The sequence below is a fragment of the Seriola lalandi genome, unplaced genomic scaffold (genome assembly GCF_002814215.2).
Source record: "Seriola lalandi dorsalis isolate HSWRI2012SDOR001 ecotype SW California unplaced genomic scaffold, Sedor1 jcf7180002054216, whole genome shotgun sequence".
Lineage (NCBI taxonomy): Eukaryota > Metazoa > Chordata > Actinopteri > Carangiformes > Carangidae > Seriola > Seriola lalandi.
The window spans coordinates 421933-448039 of record NW_019524769.1 but is presented as its reverse complement, the minus strand read 5'-3'; the positions used below and the strand labels follow the sequence as shown (position 1 = coordinate 448039).

General features: G+C 39.0%; 1 protein-coding gene across 1 annotated transcript in view; it reads right to left on the bottom strand.

Annotated features, from left to right (window-relative positions):
* Positions 1-26107, bottom strand: part of pcxb (pyruvate carboxylase b) — a 284512-nt gene that overhangs the window by 21612 nt on the left and 236793 nt on the right. The window contains exons 17-22 of the mRNA XM_023404085.2: positions 23468-23708; positions 21550-21717; positions 20533-20614; positions 14739-14896; positions 13497-13583; positions 2745-2924 (exon numbers count right to left, since the gene is read on the bottom strand). Coding sequence (XP_023259853.1) covers positions 2745-2924; positions 13497-13583; positions 14739-14896; positions 20533-20614; positions 21550-21717; positions 23468-23708 — 916 coding nt within the window. The remainder of the gene's footprint in view (positions 1-2744; positions 2925-13496; positions 13584-14738; positions 14897-20532; positions 20615-21549; positions 21718-23467; positions 23709-26107) is intronic.

Here is a 26107-nt window from a genome sequence, read left to right as displayed (position 1 = left end):
AAAAGCTCCATTAAAGAAACAATACTTGTTCCATGCTGCTTGCATGCAAACCTTCAGCTATGGCACATAGGGATGCAGATATCTCGCTGTCTTGCATGCAATATGTAACCGTGAGTATATTCCTGTGCTTACATGCCAACAGAACATTTGCAGCTGCTAATACACTAGTCAAACTAGAACTTCTAATAACAGCCGAATAAACACAAGATGAACAGATGCAATTAAGTATTGCCTCCAGTTAGTTGTCATGAAGCATGCCACCACTACCAATGTAGCTCTAGCTGTTTTAGGAAATAATTTCATTCAATAATATTCCACTTTCTTCCCTTTAAACAATTTTTACTTTAACTTATATAAGTTTTACTCCAATTGGATTTATACTCCAACTGTACCACAAGATATGGTGTGAGTGACAGTAACATTTATCAGATTTATCTCAAACTTGCAGCTTTCACATAAACACGGGCACACAAATGCAAACACTGTGAAAGGAAAGGAAAAATGGTTTGTAGCAAAGCTGAACTCTGAATTTAACTGAATCAGTGGGATGGTGAGTCAATTCTTCAGTAAGCTGTGTGTGAGGAAGCCTCCTGGTGTTTGTGCATTAAACATTGAGGGTGGATTGTTATTGTTGTCATGGTATGAATATCTGTAGGGGAGATTTAGAGGAATACTCTGACTTTTGTGGCTGAGATGAGAAATTGGCATTGACATTACTACATAAAGTAAGCATTGAGGATTTACTCTGAACACTATAAAGCAAGCTAAAGCTTTGACACATTGTTTAAATGCTTAATGAATGGTGCAAGCTGGCTGAGCCTCATGTAAAATGCATTGTGCAAAAGCAAAGAGTTGGATTGCAAATATTCCCCTCTACGATACATAGAGGGTAATGGAAGAAAAACTGGCCCAAAATGTGAACTTTTGCATTCATGTATGCTAAAGAATGGCCAGTCTATCTCAGCATAAAGTATTCCAGTGCTGACTGAGAATAGAAAATAAAAATGCAAATCTTTGAATGAACACTGAAGATGTCCCCCATCTTGTTTGTTTAACAGCAATGACTCCCTTGCCACATGTTTTGAGAAATATAAGACAGATTGAGAGACACTAATAGAGAGGTAGAGGGTGATAGGTTGGAGAGTGTGTGTCAAAACTGAAAAATCCCCCAGACTGTCAACAGTGGAGCTGCCTGGGAAGCTAAATGAAAAACTTTTGATCATACAATCCTCCAACTGTACGCCAGTGGAGACGGGAGAAAGGACAACTTGATGATAAGGGTGACAGGACGACAGAGGTTTGTTTCACAGAGAGGTAAACAAAGAGGGAGTAACTAGAGAGACAAATTAATTCACAAATAAATGGATAGATCGGTTCATAAAAACACAATTTAGCAATGATTTTTACAAAAAGCTAACAATAAAGATTACACTGACACTAATGGAAAAAATTAATTTAATCGATGTTCATCAAAAATAGGCATAAAAAAGATGACTAATTCTATTTTAATTATCTTTTAGCTTTGGCAGAAACATTTCAGGCTCTGCAAAAATGTTTACAGATGTGCTGGAGCTGCACGAGTGCATACACACTCACAAACTCTCAGCCACACTAGGTGACCTAATGAGTCTGTTGTTAAAAAGTGCAGACATGGTATCACACCAGATATTTCACATTTTAAGTGCCAGCCAGCTCAATGAAAATACATGATGAAACACTCAGCATCTGCAGATTTTAGTGGGGAAAAAACAGTTCTACTAGTTTATCTTCTTTTTTTATAATAAAAACTACATTCTGATTTTTTTGGGAAGTGTCAGGTATGCCAATGTGTCAACAGGGATTTGGAAGAGTGTGACAAATTTGCCTTTATTCATGCATGTGTGTGTGTTCATGTGACTCTCCCAAGGAGACTTAAAGCTGTTGGCCCCTGATGCGCAGAGATTGTGTCCTTTGCTGTTTGCAGTGATGAAAGAGGACACAAGAGAGGTAGACAGAGGTAAAGAAACTCAGGAGATGAGAGGACAGAACAATATCACGCTTTTCTTCACCATTTTTAACTTCCTCGTGGGGACTCATAACTGTCAGATGTAACCAAGCATGTGACAGAATTTGTGTGTGTGTATGGCACTTGTGTGTACACACATGCTTTTAAATTGGCTCTCCTGCATGTGTTTGTGTAATGTGTTGGTTCATAAAAAGGACAAGTGTTGTAGTCTATACAGCTGTGTATTTACCTAAGTCACACTTTTAAGACCAAGGAAGACAAATGTCAGACAGTCTCATCTCATCATCACACTTCTCTGATGTTATCCAATGATTTCACTGGGATCTGTGTGTAGGTTTTCCTTTCATCCAATGAAAAAACATTTAAACCACCTTACCTCTGTTGTCTCTCTCTTGACACTCATTGCAGCTTCCATTACGAGTGTCAAGGCCTTGCCTAAGGCTCCCTCAGGGGGATCTCAGATTGGCTCCTACTCCTACTTGCTCTATCCCTATACATCTCTTTCATCAACGGGGTCAACACCAAAGTCTTTATTAAATAAAGTTTATTCATTTGTGTTAATTTGTGTCTTTCCTGATTGAAACAGGTGTAGATGTTACATTTCCTCTAAACGGCCTTTAAATTTTAATTCATGTTCATGAACTCTTCAGTGGGAATAATTTGAAGTCTCTGACAGAAATTAAAACACTGAAGGAAAAGGTTTGATGTACTGCGTGTGTGTACAGGAAAACTACACTACCTTAGATCTGAATGGCTCAGGGAATCCTCCATGTGGTATCCCAATGAACCCCTGCAGGAACTCAACCACAGACAGGGGGAAGGATAACTCGTCGGCCCTGTCCTCCACTTCTGCCCTGGTCAGGTTGTTCTGCACCATGAACTGGGCCAAGTCACCCACGATCTTTGAGGATGGAGTCACCTGAGAGAGGAAATAAAAAGAACTGTGTATCAAACTTATCTTGCAGTGGTAATATTGAATCCCTTACTTTGTTTAGGAAAAGAAAGGAAGTGGAGGATGAAGAGAAGAGCTAATCTCAGCTCTGTGTAGCCCTCAGTGAGGTATTTCTATTTCACCACAGGCTGAGCACAATGTATTAGTACAGCTTTTGCACACGATATCTCAGTTTGTTTAAAACAAGGTAGAGGTAATTATTTCTCTCTGGTATGTGACCACTGCTTTTTTAATCTGACAAACATCAGGGAAACTCACACAGAGAATCTATCAGGATAATATTACAGTTTCCCATGGTGTAATCTTGCTTTTAGTTTTTTCCCTACAAAACTAGAAGTTGTTGCAATTGTTTGTCAAGCTGCACCCAGTCCTGCTGTGTAGTTTCCTGTCAGGTACGCAGGTAAGAATGCACATCCAAAATGATTTCAACAAAAGAGAAAAGTGGCGACACAGTCTTTTTTTAACTGAATATGCTGTCGACGAAGACTAAGTACCCACTGACCCGGAGAAAAGAGAGGGCTGGGAGAGCAAAATGAGAAATGAAAAGATGTTTACACCTATACGGTCTCTTTAATCATTTGATTTGGCATCCATGAACAAAACTACACAGTCCTCTCTGAGGAAACAGAATAAACCTGAAAATGAAGAGGGAAGAACAAAGAGCAGGGAAAACATTCATTTAAGTCACATGTATTCATTCTTTCATTATTTATAATGGCATATCATTATGATAATGGAGATCCTTATTAGCATAATGGTGATAAGTGGAGTCTTTTTTGACTGCAAACAGGACACTGATGCAAATATCAATTGCACACATTACTCTTGTACTGTAATAAATGGAAACCAGATTTAAGAATTCCAGTTCACTTCCATTTAGTACTCAGGGAGAGGGGTCAATTAATGTGACCCACCAACAATAAAAAACTTTGAGTAACTTTGTACTCATGCTCTGTTCATCAGGTTTTATTAATAAGAGAAAGAGGGAGGTGAAAAAATGTGATAACTTTGTGTCACTCTCCTAAAGACCCAACATCTTTCAAATTTAAACCTTCTCTCTTATTTGGGACCCACCAGCAGAGGGCCACTGTCCTGTGTTTGAGCCACACACATATGTGGGGAGCTATAAACTTCAGCACTGACATCTTAAGGACTTCAGAGAACAAAGAGTAGGCCCACACTTTGAGATGCCTATTTCTGTGGCACTGTAGTGCTATGAGATGGCAGAGAGAAAAAAAGAGAGAATAGGTGAACAAATATAGATCAACTTGACATTCCCCAAAGAATTACCCGACAAAATAACTTGACACTTGGTGTGTTTCTAAGAGATATGATGCCAAATTATCCAGAGTGAGACATGAAATATATGAATGGGCTCATGCACAAATGCAGTTCTGGGATTACCACAGCCCTCCTGGGGGTTGGGTGCTTGTGAGGCTAGCTGAACTCCTGGGATCACTTTAGTCTTTGAACAGGCACAGTATAACTTGAGTGCGTGTAAGAGTGTGCGTGTGTGTGTAAGTGCCTTTAGTCTCTGGAGATGACAGGACTACCAATCATCTTTCCAACCTGTTGTAGATAGCAAATGCCATCAGTGCAAACACAGCAGTATTAATGATAGAATGCTACAATTTAGATAAGCTGCACACTAAGCATATTCTATATATAGTATATCATTATATCATTGTACTTCCACAAGGCCCAGTTATCCTGACTTGTAGTCCTCCTTGTATAGGTCAACCTTCAAAAACACGGGCTCCTACACCTCCTATAATGCAAACTGCGTTTTGTTAGCTCTTCCCTGCACGGTAAATGCCAACATCTTTCAAACTCTATTCTCCTGTTTTGCAAGGCATGCTTTCTGTTATAAATTTGTACTCAATTTACCTTCTTTCAGAATAATCCACCCAGTATGTGTGTTTGGGTGTGTGTTGAAATGTTAACCCTAATCAGCTTTTATCGGAATTTAAAAAGGAAAATGGTTTACAATGATCTTTTGTAAAAGCAAAAAAAAAATTGAGTACATATATGCATATCAAACAGAATCTAGGCCCTAAATCATATGTTACATCTCGCTTATCTGGTAGCCAGCGGTCTTAATTGCACAGTTAAGAGCCAATATTCTTTCACTGGCTATTGATGTTGGCAGATTCAACAATATAATGGAGGAAAAGAGACTGTGTGAGCTGTGTGATTTGGAAGAGTGGAGAGCGAGTCCCATTTTCTTTTCTACTGTATGATGACGATTTAAGCGTCTAAATTTTCCATGAAATGTCTCACCAAAACCCTGCAATATTCTAGTGTGCAGATGATTAGAAATTGAAATGGTTTTGTAATTTTGATGTGTTTACATTTTTCTGGCTATATGGAATATTTAATTAGTATTTACTCAGATTTGAATGGTTAGAATGGTTTATGATTTTTTCTGTAGTGAAAGCCTGAAAATCTGATTTTGTGCTGTATTGTATGGGCGGGACATTTAGATTTTTTTCAGTCACCTTGACATGGCAGGTCTAAATACTACAATACCACTGATCCTTGGCCACCGTTGCTATGGAGAAGTCGTCAGTCAGAGGCGGGGATCAGAGCAGTAGCCAGAACAAAACACAATGCTGCATTCATACTTTCATTCAATACTGCATTCATCGAAAATTTATCCAACTGAATTAAAAAGCAGATTATGTTTCAGTTTTCTCTACACTGTAATCTTCAGCCTCCACCTGCTTAATTTTAAGATCAATGATTGAATGTTTCTTGCTGAAATATACCTTGGGAGTCTTGGTTAACTTCTCATCTTGAATATTTTTCTACACAGGCTTGTACCTTAAATTTTTTATAATAAAATTTTATTTTCTGCACTGATTATTTAACAGGGAGAATTTCATAACCATCCAACCCGTAGAAACACTCCAACTGTGAGTCACCTCACATTGTCTATGGAGAGAACAAAGAGGACTTTTACTTCTGGGACTAGAAGCACCTGAAATAGCTCTTCCCACTGTGTAACTCTATTTGGACGTTCATGAGACAGATCAGGGCCATATATTCTAGTTGTTCTGGCACTCGTTATTTGAAAATGGTGTCACAGCAAATAATTCTCCAGTGATGAGCTATATCTCTTCAAAACCAGCCCAGGAGGCCTGTTAAAGGTCGCAACCAATTGGCAAATTTTAAAATCATCCTTGCAAATAAATCAGTGCATTCGCAGCAAGATACAAGAGAAGAAACGCCTCCTGATAGCAATAGAAACAAGTGTGCACTTGCCTTCAATACTTCCTTTCTGCAACACCTAAAGCTCAGTTTGATTGGGTTCATGAACAGAGAAGATAATGATAAATTGCTTTAACAGAATGACTGTTTACAGAGAAGCTTAAGAGATTTGAATGGGCTGCTAAAATCCCTGGAGAGGCCATTAACTTGGTATAGCTGTGGAACAAAAGCTTACTGCAGAGTTCTGAAATATATCTAAAACACACAAAAAAAGCAGCATGCGTATGCATCCCTCCTTTACCTTCACCTCGTCCTCTCTTTTTCTATTGTTTCCTCTTTCTTTCTGTCTCCAGAGTCCAGTCCTCTCATCCTTTCCGCTGCAAAGTTAAGAACTGTTACTCTTCTCTTTATTACTTCATGAACCATCCTTCTTACTTCGTCCCACTCTAACCCACTTAACTGCTATCTTCAGTCTTCAAAGTAAAAGCCAAGATGTTGACTTTTTACTCTTTCCTCATGGATCACCTGTTTCCCATCCCTCTTTTCCTCTGTCCATCTGCCGGATATTTCTTTTTTTTCGTGATCCACAGCAACATCAGGAGTGTTACTCCCATTATCAATCTCCGTTGATGAATCACCCTCCTGCAACTCTCTCTGGATGCCTCACACACAGGAAAAGGAAATCTTATTCCAACTGTGTGTGAGCTACATATGATGTGTGAGCTTTTCTATATTTTAAGACGAGGTGGGGTAAATCACATCCTGGCCATGCAGGGTTAGAAAAATATAATTTCCTCTGTTCCTGTGTGAAGCTGAGCTCAGACTCTTAACTATTCACTGCAGAGCCCCCTTAGTCTAACAGATATGATAATGTCATTATGTCAGTAGTTCATATCTGTCTTTTATATACAGAGTACACTGTTAAGGATGTAATCATATTTTAAAGGGGAAGTTTAGCTTTTGACTGGAGTGATATAAGTAATCTTTTTTGAGGGCCAGTTGTTATTCTATCTCAAGTCAGAAACCACATTTTATAACAAATAAAACAAAATATATATCCACGCTACTTTGTTATGAAGCAAACCACTGATGGAACTGTCAGATAAAAGTTAAGGTCCAAAATATGTGTTTGATGTTTGGCAGTCATGTTGAAGTAAAATTCAGAATTGGCCAAAGAGTGGTGACAAAAAAAGGTTTCTTTTGTAAACTATAACAAAAGGGTTAATCTGGTGAGGATGAAAATGTTGAGAGATTAAGTATTATATAGTTAATCTAAATTTATGAATAAACAAGACAATTTCATGCTATCACATAGTGTTGGGTGAGCAAAGATGTACAAGATGAGGGGTGTGATGAATACAGTCTATTCATACTGAACAATTAGGAATGAAGTATTTTTAAAAATATGTCACACTGGTTGTCATTCAAATATTAGTGTTTTTGCCAGAGCAAAGTAGTAGTTGGCAGAAAGTACATTTGAGGCTGATGGGAATGTTGTTAGTTTTAAAGGTATTTAAAAGTACAGAACAGAAATATTTAGCTGATGAGGGCATTACGTGAAAAGTCAGAGAACTGCTAGATTTCAATCTGAGCCGCAAATGTCACCCTACTATTGGCGCAAGAAGAAAAGTCAGGGAGTCACCAAAGTCATAAGGATTCATCCTCTGGGGACCATGAATGTCTATAGTAAATCTCCTGGAAACATGTCATACCTTACTGCTTTGAGAAACACTGTTTCTTCCCCTCACCATGCAGCAGCATTCAGCCCTCTGATCTGTCCATGTCTGTTCTCTTGTATCCTTATGCAGATCTTCAAAACGCTATTCATCGCATTTGATACATAAGACCTTTCTATTCTTACTACATCTGTGTCCCTTTTCTCTCTCACGCTGCTACTCCTTCAGTCCATCTTCTCACTTTCACTAATGTACAGTTCTCACTAAGTGGTCCTGCGTCACTCCACACTGCTGGCAGCAGAAATCAGCTACTGGGGCGTGTGTGTGTGTGTAAGATTGTATGGCAGTTATTTTGCATCTGTTTGTATGCTTGTGTGTCATGTGTCTGTGTACTTTGGTCAAATTTGCTTTGAAATGTAACTCTATCCAAACCTGAACTCCCCTAATGGGCAAAAGGATTATATCACCCAGAACAGCGTGTGTGCATCTGTATGAGAGTGTTATGGAGAGAGGGCAAATACAACACACACACACGCGCACACAAAATAATGCTAGCCAGCCAAGCCGGGAGCAGAGTGAAGAATGGTACCTGTCAGGAGAGGAGGAGACAGGAGAGAGGAGTGATAACGAGAGGAGAGACTCCGAGAGGGAGAGGAGGAGTGGAGGAACGATAGGGAGATTAGGGATACATGAAGGAAGTCTAATTGAAATGAGGAAAGTGGGAGGGAGCGATGAAGAAGGAGATGAAATGGAATGAAAGTGGAGAGGGAGAGATTGGCAGACAGGGTGAAGAAGAGAGTGACAGGAAGAGTAAGAGAAGGGGAGAAAGAAAAGGATAGGCCGATGAACCGAGGGGAGGAGAGACAGAGGAAAACAGACAAAAGCAATAGACATCTGCAGCCCCACAGGCAATACAAGGAGTCGCTCCACCTTGAAGTAAGAGAGACTGAGTGTGTGTTTGTGTTTTAACAGTGTGGAGGTGAGTGAATACGTGCCTGTAATTGCAAAAGGAAAGTGACAGAATAAGTGAGGTAAGAAAGGAAGACAGAACACAAACACACACACACACACACACACACACACACACACACACAAATACATATACAACTTGCCCTTCTTATATTGACAAGCTCATGTTGTGACAGATGTAGCTGAGCGAGAAAGAAAAGGGGAAGGAGACAGGAATAGGAATGTATGTTAAAAGCAAAGGAGGAGTGGAAGGAGGCATTGGAGAGTCAGAAAACTTTAGTTCTGGCTGTGTGCTAGTCAGTGACAGTTTCAGGACTTTGAGTAAATAAACTACTCTGGCTCTTCAAGATTAGACTGTTACATTGTGATTAAACAGAGCTGAGACCAATAATGGATTAACTGAGTACGTTTCCAGCCTCTCACATGTGAACATTTTCTGGTTTTCTTAGTCTTCTGTGAAGTTAAACTGAATATGTTTTTGTTTTTGATTGTTGGTCAGACTAAAGAAGACATGTAAATGAATAGTGTAACATATTGAGGGAATATTCAAAATCATTTTCTTACCAAGATTTAAATGAGCAGATTGATACCATTCGCATGTCTGAACAGTAAAGATAAAGCTACAGCTAACAGACAGTTAACTTAGCTTAGCCTGCCTCTGTCCAAGGGTAACAACATCCTCCTACAAGGACATCTAAGCACATAAACATGTTATATCTTGTTTGTTTAATCTGTTCAAAAAACAGTGTGACAAATTGTGCTTTCAAAGGAGGTTATGAGAGCCGACAACAGTTACTTTCTAGAGTCTCTGCTGAAAGAGATCGTATTTCCTTTATATATTCCTTTAAAGATGTCATCATGGGCTTTGTGTAGTTGTGATGGAGTTTTTACACTTAAAAGACAAATATTGTACTTTTACATTACACAGAATTGGAGAAAAACCAATCAGAGCCAACTCCTACACTGTCAGTCATGTTGTGCTCACTGCATTTTTGGACAGTGGCCCAACGATGGCTGTTAAAAGAAAGAGGTGTGGAACTAAGTTGATTGTTTTTTTGTTGTTTTTTCCTGTGGAAACTGCATCTACCGCAATTCCTGTTGACACATGCATGAATACACACCACACAACACACACACTGCCATGCGGAATATCTATACTTTGACTCCGGTAATGGAGCTGTGTGCTTCGTCCACCTCTGCTAACGATCGATCAGTTTAAAAAAAAAAATCTGTACAATAACTGATAATATATTAGCCAATTAATCAAACACTTTACTGTAATATATACGATATTGTGGACTTGTGTACTTAAAAATGAAACACACACACACACACTACTGCGTCATTACAATTGTCAGCGATTACATTATTAAAACAGTGCCTGTAGGATCTGTTCATGTATGTTTTACATGATTTTTTCTGTTGCTTCAGCAAATATTCCCTCAAGCAAAAATAATGAGTAGCTTTAGAAATAGTAGTGATGACTCATTACTATCATCTTCTGACAAAGGGGGTTTGTCAGCTTTGACGTCATACTGTTCAAGTGATGTTACAACACTGTGGGCTGAACAAGGGCACCACTACGTGACCAGGAGGATGATGAGGAGAAAAGCGACTGGCAGGTGTGCATCAGCCAAGGAGTGCATAATACATGATGACATGTTACAGAACATCTCTGTGAGGAGGCAAAAACATCCTCTCCCTGGCTGTTCTCCAGTTGCTCACCACTCATCTGTATCAGTTGTTCTGTCTCCATTTTCAAAGCTTCTTCAACAGAAACACACTCTGTTTTTTTTTTCCTTTCAATTTAGCATTCCCCTCTTCCAGTGAACATTCACCACACTCATCTATTTTAACCAGAGATCACTGATGGGGGAAAAAATGCAGCCTAACACTAATAACACAATAAAATATTCAAGATGAGAGTAAGTTAGACAATGTTCAATCATATAAAGGCTGAAAAACATTTCAGGCAGGCCAGTGGAAGATGTGATCCACATTTACTTTGAAGAAAAGCTTCAATTTAAAATTTAAAATACCTCACAAAACAAAGAGGCTGTGTAGAACTACAATCATCTCAGCCTTAAGAGGCCACTTTGAAAAGAAGTCAGGCTCTCTCTATTTTAGAGATACTGAGTCGATATGAAGTGTACTTCAATTGAAGACAGCATCCTGATAATACCCACACCCTTTCTCGTCTGTTCTGCACCTCAGTCCATTTTCTCCTTTGTGAATCACATAAATTGAATGGACCTCTTCACACATACAGTAGATCCTAACCTGTGCTTGACTTACTGCCCAAACTGCCGTCTCTCAGATCAATAAATGCTCTCAGTAAATAGTTCTCTTTCAATAGCGTTTTACATTTTTGGGTAACAACAAATAACCTTTCACATCCGTTAAATATATGCCATTTACCTAGCATGGTGGGAAATATCTACTGCCACTGATCATACTCCCACCTGCTGTACAGTACAGACATTTGATCTGACCTCCAACTTTCTCAACAGACTATTCAAAACAGTATTAACGCTGAGGATATTTTATACCCCTTCATTTTGCTGAGCAGAGGTCCTTTATAATTGTAAATCAAGTCCATGGATTTAGGCAGATTTTGTGAATTTGCACTGTGTGCTCAGCGAGCAATGTAATGATTATACTCGACTGCACATCTGGAATTAACATTAAGCTACAAACAGTTAGGTTTATGATGATTTGATAAAATATTAATAATTCAGGACACCGTTGCTAAAAAACAAACAAGAATTAATAAGCTTGTGAAAGTGAGCAATCACTTAAATGCAAATCACTTGCATGCAAATGATTTGATGATTAAAGGTTACAACTTTTTTAAAAATCTGACATAATGAGAGTTGTTTGTCTTTTTGATAGTGAGGAGGTGCAGTGTACTCAACAAAAACATTCCTGTAAATATTCCTAATATTTTATCCATTTGGTGTAAAGTTGTCTGAAATTAAGTCCACTGACAAGCACAATCCTTCACCCACAGCTCTGAGTATCAGAGATATGGCTTTGCAGTGCTGTGTGTGTGTGTGTGTGTGTGTGTGTGTGTGTGTGTGTGTGTGTGTGTGTGTGTGTGTGTGTGCGTGAATGTGAGTGTGGGAGATCACAGTCAATGTATATACCTTGGTTGCTCTCCTTACTGACAGTGCAGTGTGTGATGTGTCTTCTTTATATCTATATCTGACAAGCACACTCCTCCTCCCTTATCGACAAGCCAACAGTGTGAGAGACGCAACCATTGTCAAGCTAACAGGATACAACAGAGAGCATAGCAGGACCCATAGGCACATTAAGCCAACATTGGCTTGTGCAGTGAAGCCTGCCGAGTCTTAATTGAATTGATAGAGAGCATGGGGAGAGGGTAGAGGAGGTCGGGGGGAATTGATGAGGAAAACAGAGGAGGAAAGAAAATTAGGGAGAGGGGACCCAAAAAGGAAAATTGAGAGAGAGACAGAAACACAATAAAAAAAAGAGAAAGACAGATAGAGAGAGAGAGGGAGAAGGTAGAGTAATGGGGAATCCAGAAAAGCATGTCTTTGACGAGAAAGAGAGGAAAAATAAGAAAAGATGGCTGGCTAATAAATGTGTGTAAAGCAGTGACAGAATGAGAAAAAGAAAGGTGAAAAAGAAAAGTGAGAGGGTGGTTTGATAAAGAAAGAGAATGCAAAAGAGAGAACAAAATAATTACAGCGCCAGTGTGAACAGGACAAAAGAGGGATGAATCTATTACTAAGATGTGATGGTAAATAATGAAGGGAGAAAACCAAAAGAATTAATGAAAGATAATGAAAAACAAAAAAGGCAGGCAAGAGGTGAATTTAGGCTGAGAATGAAATTGTTGACTGCAGAATTGGCAATAGAGCACCCTCTCCATGACTGCGATTAATGTCCTCCTTAAGGAAGTCAAACCAAAACTAGTTTACTGGAGTTTCTACCCAAATTAACATAACAAGTAGGTGATACAAATAACAGAACTCAGTATCAGTGCTGAATGAGACTGTCCTGCTGAAATAAAAGATGAAGCTCAGTTAAAACTACTTGGTATGAGGACAAAAATAAAATATTTTGTGCTTGTCAGGTTAGGGTAAAAATATCTAGTTAAAGAAATGGGAAAAAAAACTTACTTTCCCTTCCAGTTACTTAAGGAAGCCAGGGAAGGTCAAACAGACTGAGGCTTAAAATGAATCCAGACAGCACAGAACGCTGGATGTACCACACTTAATCTGGGATTGTTTGACTCAGCCATGCAAAGAAAGAGGGGCAGCTTGGCAGAAGCAACCAGTATGACAGGTGCCAAAGCAGAAATATCAAATACATGCCAAAGTTATACTTGTATTTTCTGCACATCTTTTTTTTGAACTTGTCTTAGACACAATGTATTGAGAAAGTGAGAAAGTTTGAAATACACTACGTGCCTGACTTTTTTCATGCAATTGTGTAACATTCATAACAGTTTATTTTACCATCACTGATTCAAGCTGTTCTGTGTGATAGGATAATAATACCATTTTTTGAATATATTCTTTCCTGCCAAGTCAAAATCATGATTTTCTGGCATGAATAACTCTAGATAAATTAAATGTAGAAATGTGTGCAAATTCTACATGCTACACTCATGATAATTAAGTTGGATTTGTGATGTTTTATGTTAATGTCTCACCTTAATGAGGTCCCCTAGTAGTTTGTTGGCTTCAGTGTAGGCCTTCTTCACCTCCTTGAATTTATTTCCCAGTCCCATACTATGAGCCTGCAATCAATCACAGTGAAAAACAAGTAACAGTGTGAATTAGTAGAGTGAAATTACATTTTTGTTACTTCCTGTTTAAGGAAAAGTCAAGGCATATTCTGGGCAATTTGTTGTCAACCTTTGTCTTAATAATTTGTGCAGCGACACACATAGCTCTTAAATTCATGGTGAAGATGCTCATGTAGCAAAGGGCAAATGGGCTAGTATGACATCCACTGAAAACTGTAATTTGCTCCGTAGTGCATTAGTTTAATTCTTATTGATATAAACAGGTCACAACATTGCTTTGGGTTGTACACCCACATATTTTTGCAAAGTACTGTAGATTCAGTCTCTTTCAATTAGTCTGTGACAGTTTTCAGAAAGTAACTGTGTGCAGCGTACTGTTGATTCTTGTTCATACTTAATGTGCCATACAGCATAAAAAACCCCGTCAGAAAATAAGTTGTTCAAGCAACATTTTCATTCAGTTTCTTCAGTATCTTTGAGCACACTAACAAAAGAAAATGTTGTATTGTTGTAAAGACAATAATTCATCAGAATTAATAATCATTATCAGAAGTAAGAGAAAATAAGTAGATTGATGTTTTTAAAACTAAGACTGTACACCTCTGAAAATGTTGAATATTATCCTCCTAGGACCTGGCGTCCACATATGTGGACCTCACATTTTGGGTTCTCTAGACCACAATACTAACTTTTTATCAACAAGGGCCTGGTGATGAGGATATTATACTGCCACTCAGTAATCAAAATTTAAAACTAATGTCCTCATATGTGGACATTGTTTTTCTCAGGTCCCAATCAGCCTAAATAGCAAAGAGAAATTAAAAATGCACGCCATGCAAGAGTTCGGGTCTTAGGAGGTTAAATATATATATATATATTTATATTTGAATATTTTCTGTGCCAACACTCCTTAAGCTGTCAAACAAATGCAAAAACACTTTATAGGTGCATTGAGTTGGAATTGTACGTAACAACAGTGAATATAAATGTAATGTTACACTGAGCTAATCCCATGTTTACATCTTCTCAGATGCACCAACCACCTCCAATACTCCATCCTAATGCATTTAAAATTATTTCGCTTCAGAATCAAATCACTAACCAAAAAATAACACAATAAAAATGGACCAGAATAGCTCACTGTACCTGGAAGTGAAGGTTGGTGTACTGTCCTCCTGGTATTTCATTCTCATAGACATCAGCGTTGCCAGATTTCATTGTGGCGGTGCAGTCAAATGGAGCATACAGGCCTCTGGCTACTTCCCAATATTCACTGTAGTCAAACACCTTCTCCAGAGCAATGCCTGCGACAGAGCAAAGCAGAATGACATCAGAGAGACGGTCACCATGGACTTTTTTCTTTTAATGAGACTTGACAACACTGATACCATTCATCTTATGGCAATGCTGTTGAAGGCGGAAACAACATATGCAAAAACACTGATGATACTGTATGTTTGTGTTTTCAGTGTGGAACATAGGGAGAAATAAAAGCTTTATAATTAAGTTGACTTAATAATGGGTTGAACTGGGTTCATTAGAATCATATGCTGCATTGACCAAGATGAATATGAATATGAAATGACTAATTGCCACTTCATATTTAAAGGCAAAATTTGTCACTTTGTGATCATTTTTGCCATCCCTCCTGAAAGGGAGATGGAATTGGTGTGATATTTACTATAAATATAGTGGAATTATTGTGAAAGCTTGTGTGGCAACCTGCCATTTATCTGAATTAGTCATCTCAAAACTTCTGACAGCTAGTAAATTGTGACAGCACTGGGCTTATGCTGTTGAGTTTGATGTTTGATGTTTTTTTAAGCATACGAAATGTCTGCCAACCCATCAGGTAGGTGGATGTGTCTCCAACCACAGCATAGTGTGCTGGTTTTTATGATTTACTATACCAGGGTCCTCACTCTCCAAAGAGTCAGCAAACCAAAATGTCAGCCAAGACATTTCTACTGTGTATCATCTGCCAGAAGCCCACTTTTGGACAGCTCTAAAAAATCACATTAAGTCAAGAAAATGTACGACTTAAAATGGTTTAAAGGGCTGAACAACAGTGTAGGTAAAGTGTACCATTAGCCTTTAAGTTAACTTGAATTCACTGCATTTTCATCTTGCCTTTGCTACATCAGAGCCGCTCATTAAATCCCTGTGATATTTTGTGATCCTTTATAAAAAAAAAAAAAAAAAAACATCTGTTGCTCATATTCATGACATTCTGCTGCAGCTAGTTAAGGTGTGCTAAAGCTGATTACCTTGAAAGGAAGAATCTGCTTTAATGCCGTGACAGACATGGCAGTACATTGAGCTTTTGGCTAATGATGACAAAAATCAGCCATGTTAATGAGACAAACTTAGCTTGATACATGCACAACAACTAAGTGACAGGCTTGATTTTTTTTTTTTATTCAAAGTGAGTACGTACTCCAAAAAGTGTTTGTGTGTTTCCACTGTGATCTTGGCAGGGAAATGGAGCTACTGTGAAATTAATGTGAAATTAATGTGCATGTTGTTGCTTCTCAAATTCAGCTGCCTGCCAAGCCAGCCAGTAATTAGGTCCATTTCCTTCTCTGTTTGAGAACACCATTTTTGTAGCTTTCATTTATGCTTCTATTGTGAAATTACAACCTCCATTTACAAGGGGAAGTGACGGCAGTTTCAATGTGACGGCTCTGTTGACCCACCTCCAGCTGAACATCTCATACGCACATATCATGCACTCATGGCTTCAGTTAGTGAACAAAACAGAGAGAAGTAACTGAGTTCTCCCAGCTGAAAACACAAAAGAGCTCTGCCCTGATACAAAAATGTGGATACACTGCAGTCTGCTCTCCTGTACCGAGGTAGGTTAGGCTAGGTGATGGATTGTTAAATATTGGTCTGAAATGAAAATGCTTTAAAAGAGGGCATGTTGTAGTTCTCTGACTGACAGTGCATTTCACTAAAACCATTCACCTATGTTGTAGCTGTGCTGGAGATATTTCATAATTTCCACATGCCTCCGCTTTCCCAAGGAGAAGTCTAATTAGGCAAACAACACACCTATGAGAGCAGGAAGGTCTTGTGAAAGCTGAATCAACTAATTTAAATGATTAGAAAAGCACCATGGCGAGGAGTGCTGCCATCACTAAGCATCTTCCTCAACCAACAGCAAAGTTGGCCACACCAGTACTGTGTTGTATCTACTCAATGTGATCACCTAACATATTTTTTTCACAGCATATTTTTACACTGTTTTCTATAAATATGGAGGACAGCTAATGGCAAGCAAATGTTGTAGCTTGTAAACTTGTAATGTGTGAAAAATCAGGCAAGAAATCAATCCAGCATTGCTTCTTCCGAGCTGCTATATATATAAACACATATATATGTATTATGACTACGCACCACTATCACTCTATCATGTGTATGTATACCAAAGACATGGAGGCACACAAGCACGTGCATATCCACAGATCAGTCATTTAGGAGCCTGCTTGGCAGTGACAAAGTGCCATCAATATACACCTCATAAGCAGTGCAAACTCACTGTTGCAGGAGACAAACAGACACAGGCACATATTTATGGTTGTAAAGTTGTATACCTTTTTTACACCAGAGACAGCCACACAACCACAGTTTGTGCTAAATGACATAATGAGGGCCAACCAAGACACATGGATGAAGACAGATGAGACGCAAGAAGATTCAGGGAGAAAGGGAGGGAAAACTGAACTCAGATGAAGACAGGGAGCTAAATGTGGGTTCACCTGCCTCCCTGTCTGGTTCAGTGGCTGTGAGAGTCTGTCTGGTTTGAGTATCTAGAAATGGTTATAGTAGTAATAGTAATATCTATGCTTTGTGTGTGTGAATATTCCACATGATGTGTTTGATGTCTGCTACATCTTGAGTGGCTGCACTGTCATTAAATCCATGCATGAAACATGCTTTAAATGCTGTGTCAGAGAAACACAAAGGTCACCTTAATGTGTCTCACCATTAAGCTGCACAAGTGTTTGTGAATATGTATGACCTGTTTTAACGCCAAAATGTATGGGTGTGTGTGCACACAGTGTGGCTGACTGAATAAATACAGAGACAGTTTAAAGACAGATGAATTAACCAGTACCCTCTGCTTTTGCCATGTCTTCAAGACAAAGAGATACTGAGGGAGATACTGAGGGATTGGAAGAGAAAGAGCAAAGAGAGAGGGAGTTTGAGGAGGTGAAACTGGTATGTGAAGTTCTATTAATTACTTTATCACTGAGTGAGAGGGAGGGAAGGAGGAAGAGCATATAGAGACAATGCAAAAGAAGCGGGGGGATAGGAAAAGGCATGAGAGCAGAGAGAGGGAGGAAGATAGAGGAGGCAAAGCTCACAGCACAGCACTGTATACTGCTTTGTAAGAGAGAGGGGAGAAAGGGGGGAGGGACGGAGGGAAGGAAAGCAGTAAACAGACTAAAATCATGAAGAGAAAGAAGTATCCAAGGCAGTGCTCTGCTTGATTACAAATGTAGTGAGATGGACGAACAGAGATGGAAGGGGGGAAAAGCATATAGACAGGAAGAGATGAAAAGATGAGCACAAGGTGACAAGTATAAAAGAATGTGGAAGTGAGGAGGAGTTTGTCTGCATGTGCATTCATAATGCATGTATCGGGGTCACATCAGGATAGAATCTAAGTATGCACACACATGTGTGAGTGTGTATGGGAGACATCCTGCAACCGACTCTCAGTCCCAAGTGAAGCAAATTGAAATTCCATGAATAAACTGACAGACTTGAAAACCTCTCACTCTTGAGTAACGACCTTGTCTTTCTCTCCCCCTCTCCTTTTTTTCTGGGTACTGTATGCTCACAAATTGATATTCTGTCACTTAACTGGATGGGAGAGTTTCTCTCACTCTGATGCAGTAATATGTCATGTTTCCTACCTTGCCCAGAACAATATTTACCAGTTCCACAGAATGGATGTGAACCTGTTGCATTCGGCTGTTGGTTAAGTGTGTAGATGTAAAGAGCAGCAGTGAAGCAAGAGGTTTTCCCTTCAAAGCAAAAGTCACACATCACCACTACAGCATGTCTTAATGGCTCTGTTGTTGTATTGCTTTATGGACTATTACAGAAATAGCTTCCTCTTCTACCGAGTTCTCCCTACATGACTGTTAAATATTGCTACAGAAATGATGAGTCCAGCAAAGAAGCCTGTTCACAAGGAGCATTGCTTTTTATTATTATTATTATTGTTATTATTATTAGCCTATATTGTTAAAGAGCAACTGAACACCAGCTGAAATTCTTGTTGCTACTGAACAATGGTTTAAGTTCTCACCTTGATGAAATGTCAGTACACTATGACATCACTTTCGAATGCAAAAAACCCTCTGACCACACCTCTTACCAGAGGTTGACAGCACAGTCAAACACCGTTTCTCAGGCTGGTATTAAGTTACTATTTAAACAGTTAAAGTGTTTTATGGTTCCTGCAAGATACACAAATAACATTTAAAGTAAAGCATGCACTGCGAGATGTATGTAAACTAGGACAATTTGCAGGAAGCCTTCATGATTTTACAAACAGTACCACATACAAGCTTGGTAACACAGCCAAACAAAAGCATGCTCAATTCCACAGAGGTTGAACATGGCTGGACAAAGATTATTGTATATTATCATTATTATTACTATTATTATTATTAGGATCAGGGCTAATCATAATACTATGGCATATCAAACTTATTGACATGCATTAGTGAGAGTTTTATCTTAAGATCACATGGTCTCTTTAATGCATAGATGGTAAACAGTAAAGTATCTGTATCCAAATCATCAGAACAGAAGACAAAAAGTTGTCCATTAAAAACTACCACACAGTAACAAGCTACTTATGTTGATAGTATACTGCACTACAGCAGCAGACAGTACATGACCTGTGTAGTCTGAATAGTGTAAACATAATTAACAGGGCTTTTCGTGGTTCTAAGTAATGGAAATGAGCTATCAGATCTAGTTAGTAGAGCTGAGTCAGTTTTCCCAATAGCATTAGTCTGCATAACTAAGCAGCAAACTCCACATCAGTTTCAGTTTCCTGTTCCTTCAATTTTAACAGGAGTTTTACATCTGGCTGCTTTAATAGATATATGCCACACTGCATCCATCACTGTGCAAGGCAGAGGTCACTGAGCCCAGTCAGTTATCAGAGGAGGAAGGGGCTACAGCTTTTTCCACAGCCCATGAAAATTACATTGAGCAGAACAAAGTGGACAACAAAAACCCAAAGGGGAATGCACACATTATAAATTCATCCCTCCACTTATTGTTCGACCTCCTGCGAAGACAGAGTAAAGCAGTGGTGGTCCAGAGTGCAGAGTGGCAGGCTTGTGACTGAAACGTCTCCAATACAAATACATAGAATGTGGGTTGAGTAGTAAAGTAAGTAAATGAGAAGCTAACAACTATTTCAAGGTTGCCTTAGGAGAAGCCTTTAACCACTAAACCCTACAGAAAGAGTTGCTCATTTGGTCAGAGTAGTAGCTGTAGTTTTTAGCATGCTGTGATGAAAACAAAACCACCTTATTCAGTTCTACAACCAATAGGTTTATGTACAAGCAGATGGGTATATAAGCCTCTAATGTGCTGATACTTCTCATCTGCCACTCATAACTATTGGAACTGTTCATCATTTCCATTTCCCTGGATCAAGAATGTTTTGTTTCACAGAGCATCAGTTTTTATAGATTCTGCCCGTCCCTTTCTTTTGTCTGTCTCTTTGTTTTCCATCTAACCCTCATAAGTGGCTGTGTACGTTATCACTGAGCTGAATGCGTCAGTCTTTCAGACTTAGGGCCATAATTAGTGATGCGCTGTCATTTATTGATTTGTTGATAGATTTTTCCCTCGTGTAAAGTAGTAGACTCTCAGAATTAGTAATGTTCGGATGCCCACTCACCGGTGTCGAGCTTGGTCCCCTTGGCGCAAGCCACGATGGCTCCCATGCTGGGCTGAGAAGTCATGCCAGCCATAGAGTCGACCTAGAGAGAGACAATCAATATAGATACTGTTTGACTAAAAACCTTAATCATTGTAAAAGTGCATTATGTGGGTCCACGCTTTAGTGAATAGACTTTATATACATGGAGTGAAAGGTGCGGTGCATTAGTCTGCAAATCATATGGGTATATTTCTGAAAGATGTGTGCAAATATATATCATCATATAATGAAAGCACAAAAAAGCATCTTCCCATCAAAAAGTAGAGGAATTTTAGCTTGTCTGTCTTCTCTGCCCTGTCAAGTGTTTTTTGAGCGCGCTTCATCTTGTTCATTACTGTGCATGAATGTTTTATTCCTTGGCAGAGTGAAAAGACACGGCTTAACTACATAAACCAGAAGAATCAATACAAAGAAATGTTTTCAGTAAGTGCGTCTGATCCATGGTGGACAGTTGGTTGTTTGTTTCATACAGTGTTACAAGTAACTGAACAGCAGAATGGCCCGACACTGCAAACAGCGGCCAATTGTTTTAATGAAACTGCCCATGCTGGCAGCATGCGTCAGTGAACACAGTAAGGGAAATGTTACTGGCTTCAACAATTGTTTCAGTGACATTTCACAATGCAAACTGCAGAAGCTGCTAGAAAATGAATGTTTGTTTATGTCGTTAGGGTAGCTGGTGTGTGGACCTAGCCCTTCAAATGGCTATTTTAGTTAAAATTACATGACAGGCTTCCTACAGTATTGTGACCCTGATGTAAATTTTGAATTAAAGTTAAAGGAGGTTCTCACTTTCCATAACCTTCATGAGTTGAAATGAGAACATTAGATTGTTTTATATTGATTAAGAATTTAAAACCTCTCAGAGGCATTTTAATCATGTTTTAGATATATATAATGAAAAGTGAGAATCATGCAAAACAACCTTGACCTTTACTAACACGGGGGATTTGTACAGTTAAGATGAATACTCACAGCCACATCAACTACGTCAGCTCCAGCTTCAGCACAGGCCAGCATGGCGGCCACACCAGCTCCAGCTGTGTCGTGAGTATGCACATGGATGGGTACATCTGGGAAACGATCTCTCAGAGCACCGATCAGAAGTTTGCTGGCTTCTGGCTTCAGCAAGCCGGCCATATCCTGGTGAGAAAGGGTGGGGAAAGAGAGGAGGACACGAGGGAGTAGCAAAAGGGGTGAAGAATGACATGAAACATTTCTGTGACTTTTGACACAATATATTGGAGAAATATCTGCTAGTGACTCCATTAAGCTTAATATCTCTCATCCTACATTAACATGTATGTTCTCTTATAGATTATTTTAGATCCACATACATTTCAAACACTCTTTGGACTCCTGGACTCAAATAAACTGAAACACAAATAGACTTTAATCTGCATGTGATTTAAGTGGCTTTCTACAACACATCTAAATTTTGCATATGGAGTCCTGGACTAAGTTAAACAAGATTAATTTCAGCCACCTGTCTTAGTCCTCATTAGTGAAAGAATGTGCACACAGCACTGGCCCCGAGGCTACTCATGAAAGCTGGAACACACAACAAACTGCTGATAATTTGGTGTATTCAAACAAGTAAAAACAGACAAAACAATGGAAGCAGAAAGAACAAGTGAAATCCTTCAGGTGATCAGAACTGGAAAAGAAGGGGTATTGATGACTGAAATTGTCCAAATAATCGATGTGTCTTGCTTTGATTAATTAATCTAAAGTTAAAACTGCCACCTAGGATGTTGGGTCGAAGCGAGTGTTCATCTTTTAGGAATTTGATTCTGTTAATTGAAGACCCAACGACATCTTTGTGAGAAAGCTAGTTTGAATTGATCTGGTTCAAAAAGCCATGAAACCATTCTTTTTTTGCTGAAAAAAATCCCATTTTTGTAGAACTCAAGAAAATGATTAAACATGTACTTGGAAATTATTAATTAGAACAACACAACACAGACTAAAGTTGAGGGTTTCACAGTCTTGCAAAGATGATTTATGTATAAATCTTGTATAAAATGAATGTATAAATCCTAACTGATATTAACAGAAAATCCCAGACAGAGCTTAGATGTTTAGTTGCACTCCCCTTTGATGAACATTGCACTCCTTGAAGTTATAATGCATGCTAATTTCCTCTTTTAAAAGTTAACCTCATTAGCTGTGCAAGCCTTTTATGAGATTGCCACTGCTGCGCGTTATGGTTCACACTGCCGTAGACCGGGAGTTTATCATTTTCACGTTTGAAAATATTCTGTCATGCTTGAATGAAGAAATTAATTTAATGTGAGCATTATCAGTCTATTCATTTAGATAAACAGCTCAAGTATACAAGTTATTTCAATAGGAGGCAATAGAAAAAAACTCAACTGTGTTCAACAGTTAACATGCGAGTGTTTTCTATTCATCAAAATACTAATCAAAAAAGCATGTTTGTTTTCTGCGTGTAAAAATGTTTCACTTCACCGTGATACAATGGTGAAGTTGGTTCTTGAAAAACTAAGATTTTATCTATGTATGTATGTAACTGAATTTCAGTAGTAGTAGAACCAAACCTTACAGCAGCGACAGAAGTAGAGCGAGTAGTAGTGGTAGTTATAGATTACATATTTAGCACAGCATAAAAAAAGTGAATAAAATTGCACACTGCAGTTTGCCTACATTATTAAATAATAACTAGGAACGCCATTAGTCAATTTAAATACCTTACATGCCAAAGGACTTCTATCATAGCTGTTTTTATGTTATTTTGGTGGCAGATTGGCAGGGAACAGTCTTTAGACTATCACAGGAAAGAAAAAAAAAGGCTTTTTGTAGAACTTTTAAGAAGCCACCAACAGCTCTCAAGGCAATCACTTAAAACACTAGATTCTTGTTTTATTTTCACCTTTATACACAGGATGTGTGTCCCGGCTTTGACAAGCTCGTCTGCCAGTTTCACATAGTACTCTAGGGAGTACTTCTGCCTCATTGGGTCAGACACGTCGCCAGTGTACGAGATGGCAGCCTCCACTACGCCACCTGCAGCTCCAGCAGCCTCCATCCCCAGCAGCATATTTGGCAGGTAGTTCAGGGAATCAAACACACGGAAGATGTCCATGCCGTTCTCCTTGGCCACCTCGCAGAACCTGGAGGAAGGGGTGTCCGGGGCATGATGTTAGCCAACAACTCATACAGTAATAACATCGATATGAGACACAGAAATAGCTTGGCGAGGCGGTCAAGACTTACTGTACACTCAAAGATATCACACAATCTCTTTCACTTATGAGTCTGTCCTCAGATAATAGCACACATCTGCATTGGGATAAGCTGTTTATATCCATCTCCATATCACCACTCATAAATATTGCTGTACCTGCGTTAATAAAATTTTCTCACTATTTCCATGAAAAGTGAGCTTACACAGCCTGCAGGAACCTACAATAACCTGAGAGAAACGCATGCCCGCCTCATTATCCAAGCTGCTCGTGGTAAATCCCTCTTATTATAGCCTCGTATCTTCATCAGGTTTTTCATAACCAGGGTGAGTGCTTACTGAAGTTATGTTGCTGTGAATGCAATATGTACACGCACTGAGAGCTTTCGTTTTGGCAAATAAACAGACACTTAATGCTTTGCCGCAAGAGGATTACCAGTCCAACGTCTGTGTGTCTGGTGTTTATTTAGCACTACAATGCATACAAGTGCTATCTAGTGGACGCTGTTTGGCACGAAATCAAACACACTGTACTGTCCCGCATATCTGAGTCAGAGCTGAAGTGATCGTTATGTGTGTGACCATCATGTGAATCAGAAGTTTTTCTCACAAAAAATTTCTGGCCTTCAATTGAAAAGAAGATCTAGTTAACTATCGTATGAACCTTTTAATCCCTCAGGCGTTTTAGATATTTTAAGATCTTACACCACTCTTGCTGTGGAGTGTACTGTCCTGTGACCCTGTGAAATGCTCTTTAAACGGATGAAATGAAATGAAATTACACTTTGATTTGATTTAGTTAATGAAGATGCTTAGGCCACTCGGATGTGGGCCACCACGCTAAAGATGTTGAGGGCAAGAGAGTGACAGAGGGAAGGGAGGATGGAGAGAGAGAGAGCCATGCAAACAGATCAACGCCATTAATCACAATTGTGCAAATTTTTGATGGCATTCCCCCTATGGGATGCAGAATGGGGGGGGCATGGTGGGACATGAAGAGCAGTCGGGATAGAAAGGGGGAGTTAAAAAGAGGGAAAGGAGTGTGTAATGCAAAGAGATGAATGGAGGCGTAAAACAGGGAGTTATAAGAATAGGGATAAATAATGACTACATGATAGGAAAGGGGGGAGGAGAGGGGGAGCAAAAAAAAAAAACACAAAAAATAAAAACAAGGAGGATAGGGGAGGTCTGTGTGTGTGGGTGATTCAATGGGAAGAAGGGAGAAGGGGACAGCTGCATTACTCATAAAGCCACGACTCATTTAATTCAGGTGAGGGGAATTACAGTGTATATGGGTGTTTGTGTGTGGAACTGACTGCCGGTGTGTGTGCTTGAGTATACATGAGTCATCCACATCATAGCGGTAGCTTGTGAATCCATTTGGAAAAGTGTTAGAGGCATGTGTATGCATGTGTGTAGGCACAGGAGTATTTATGGCTCTAAATGCATTATTGGTGGATATCTGAATCAACGGTATGTCTGTGAAATGTATGTAACTCACTGAACATGGTAGGAGGCAAAATGAACACATCAACCAAATTGAGCTGATTAAATGTGCATGCCAGTTGTGTGGTTTGAGGATAGAACACAGTATATCCATTTGGATATATTTAGAGAGAAAGCAGCTGTGTCTAAAGGCTTCATGTTACATATGGAGTATGATTTATACAATGTAGGAGGGAGTGGGAGGATAGAAAATAAACTCTCTTAAAAGTGATTAAAAGTGGAGCTTAAAGCAACTCTTGTTCTCAAGTGAGAAACTCCATCTGCTGAGGATTCTCATAAGATGTGGTTGAAAGCTTTGGAAACAGTCAGTAATATGGACCTTCTGTTTGTTAAGTTATCCAGATTTCCAAAAACAGCTCAAAATGCAAAAACAAAACAATAGCATGTGCTTACTTAAGATAAGGTGAGGACAAAAAAACAAAACAATAATAACTGTATTTCATTTACAGGGATGAATTAATGATTGAGAAACTGTTTTTTGGATTCTGTGTATGTAGATCCAATACTGTAATTTTATCTATCTTTTATGAATAACTAAATGGAAAAAAAAGTCAAGATAAAAATAAATTCTCTGAAAGTTGTTTAAACAAAAGACAATATGACTTGAGAGGAAAGTGTATGTTTAGGGGTGAATACATGGAATGATTGATTTAAGTGTCCTGCGCCACAAGTTGTCCAACACAAAAGCCGTTACGATCATGTATCATGAGGTGTGCACACGCACGCACGCACGCGCACACACACGCACACACACACACACACACGCACACACACACACACACACACAGGGGCAGAGAGAGAGAGATAGAGAGAGAGGGCAAT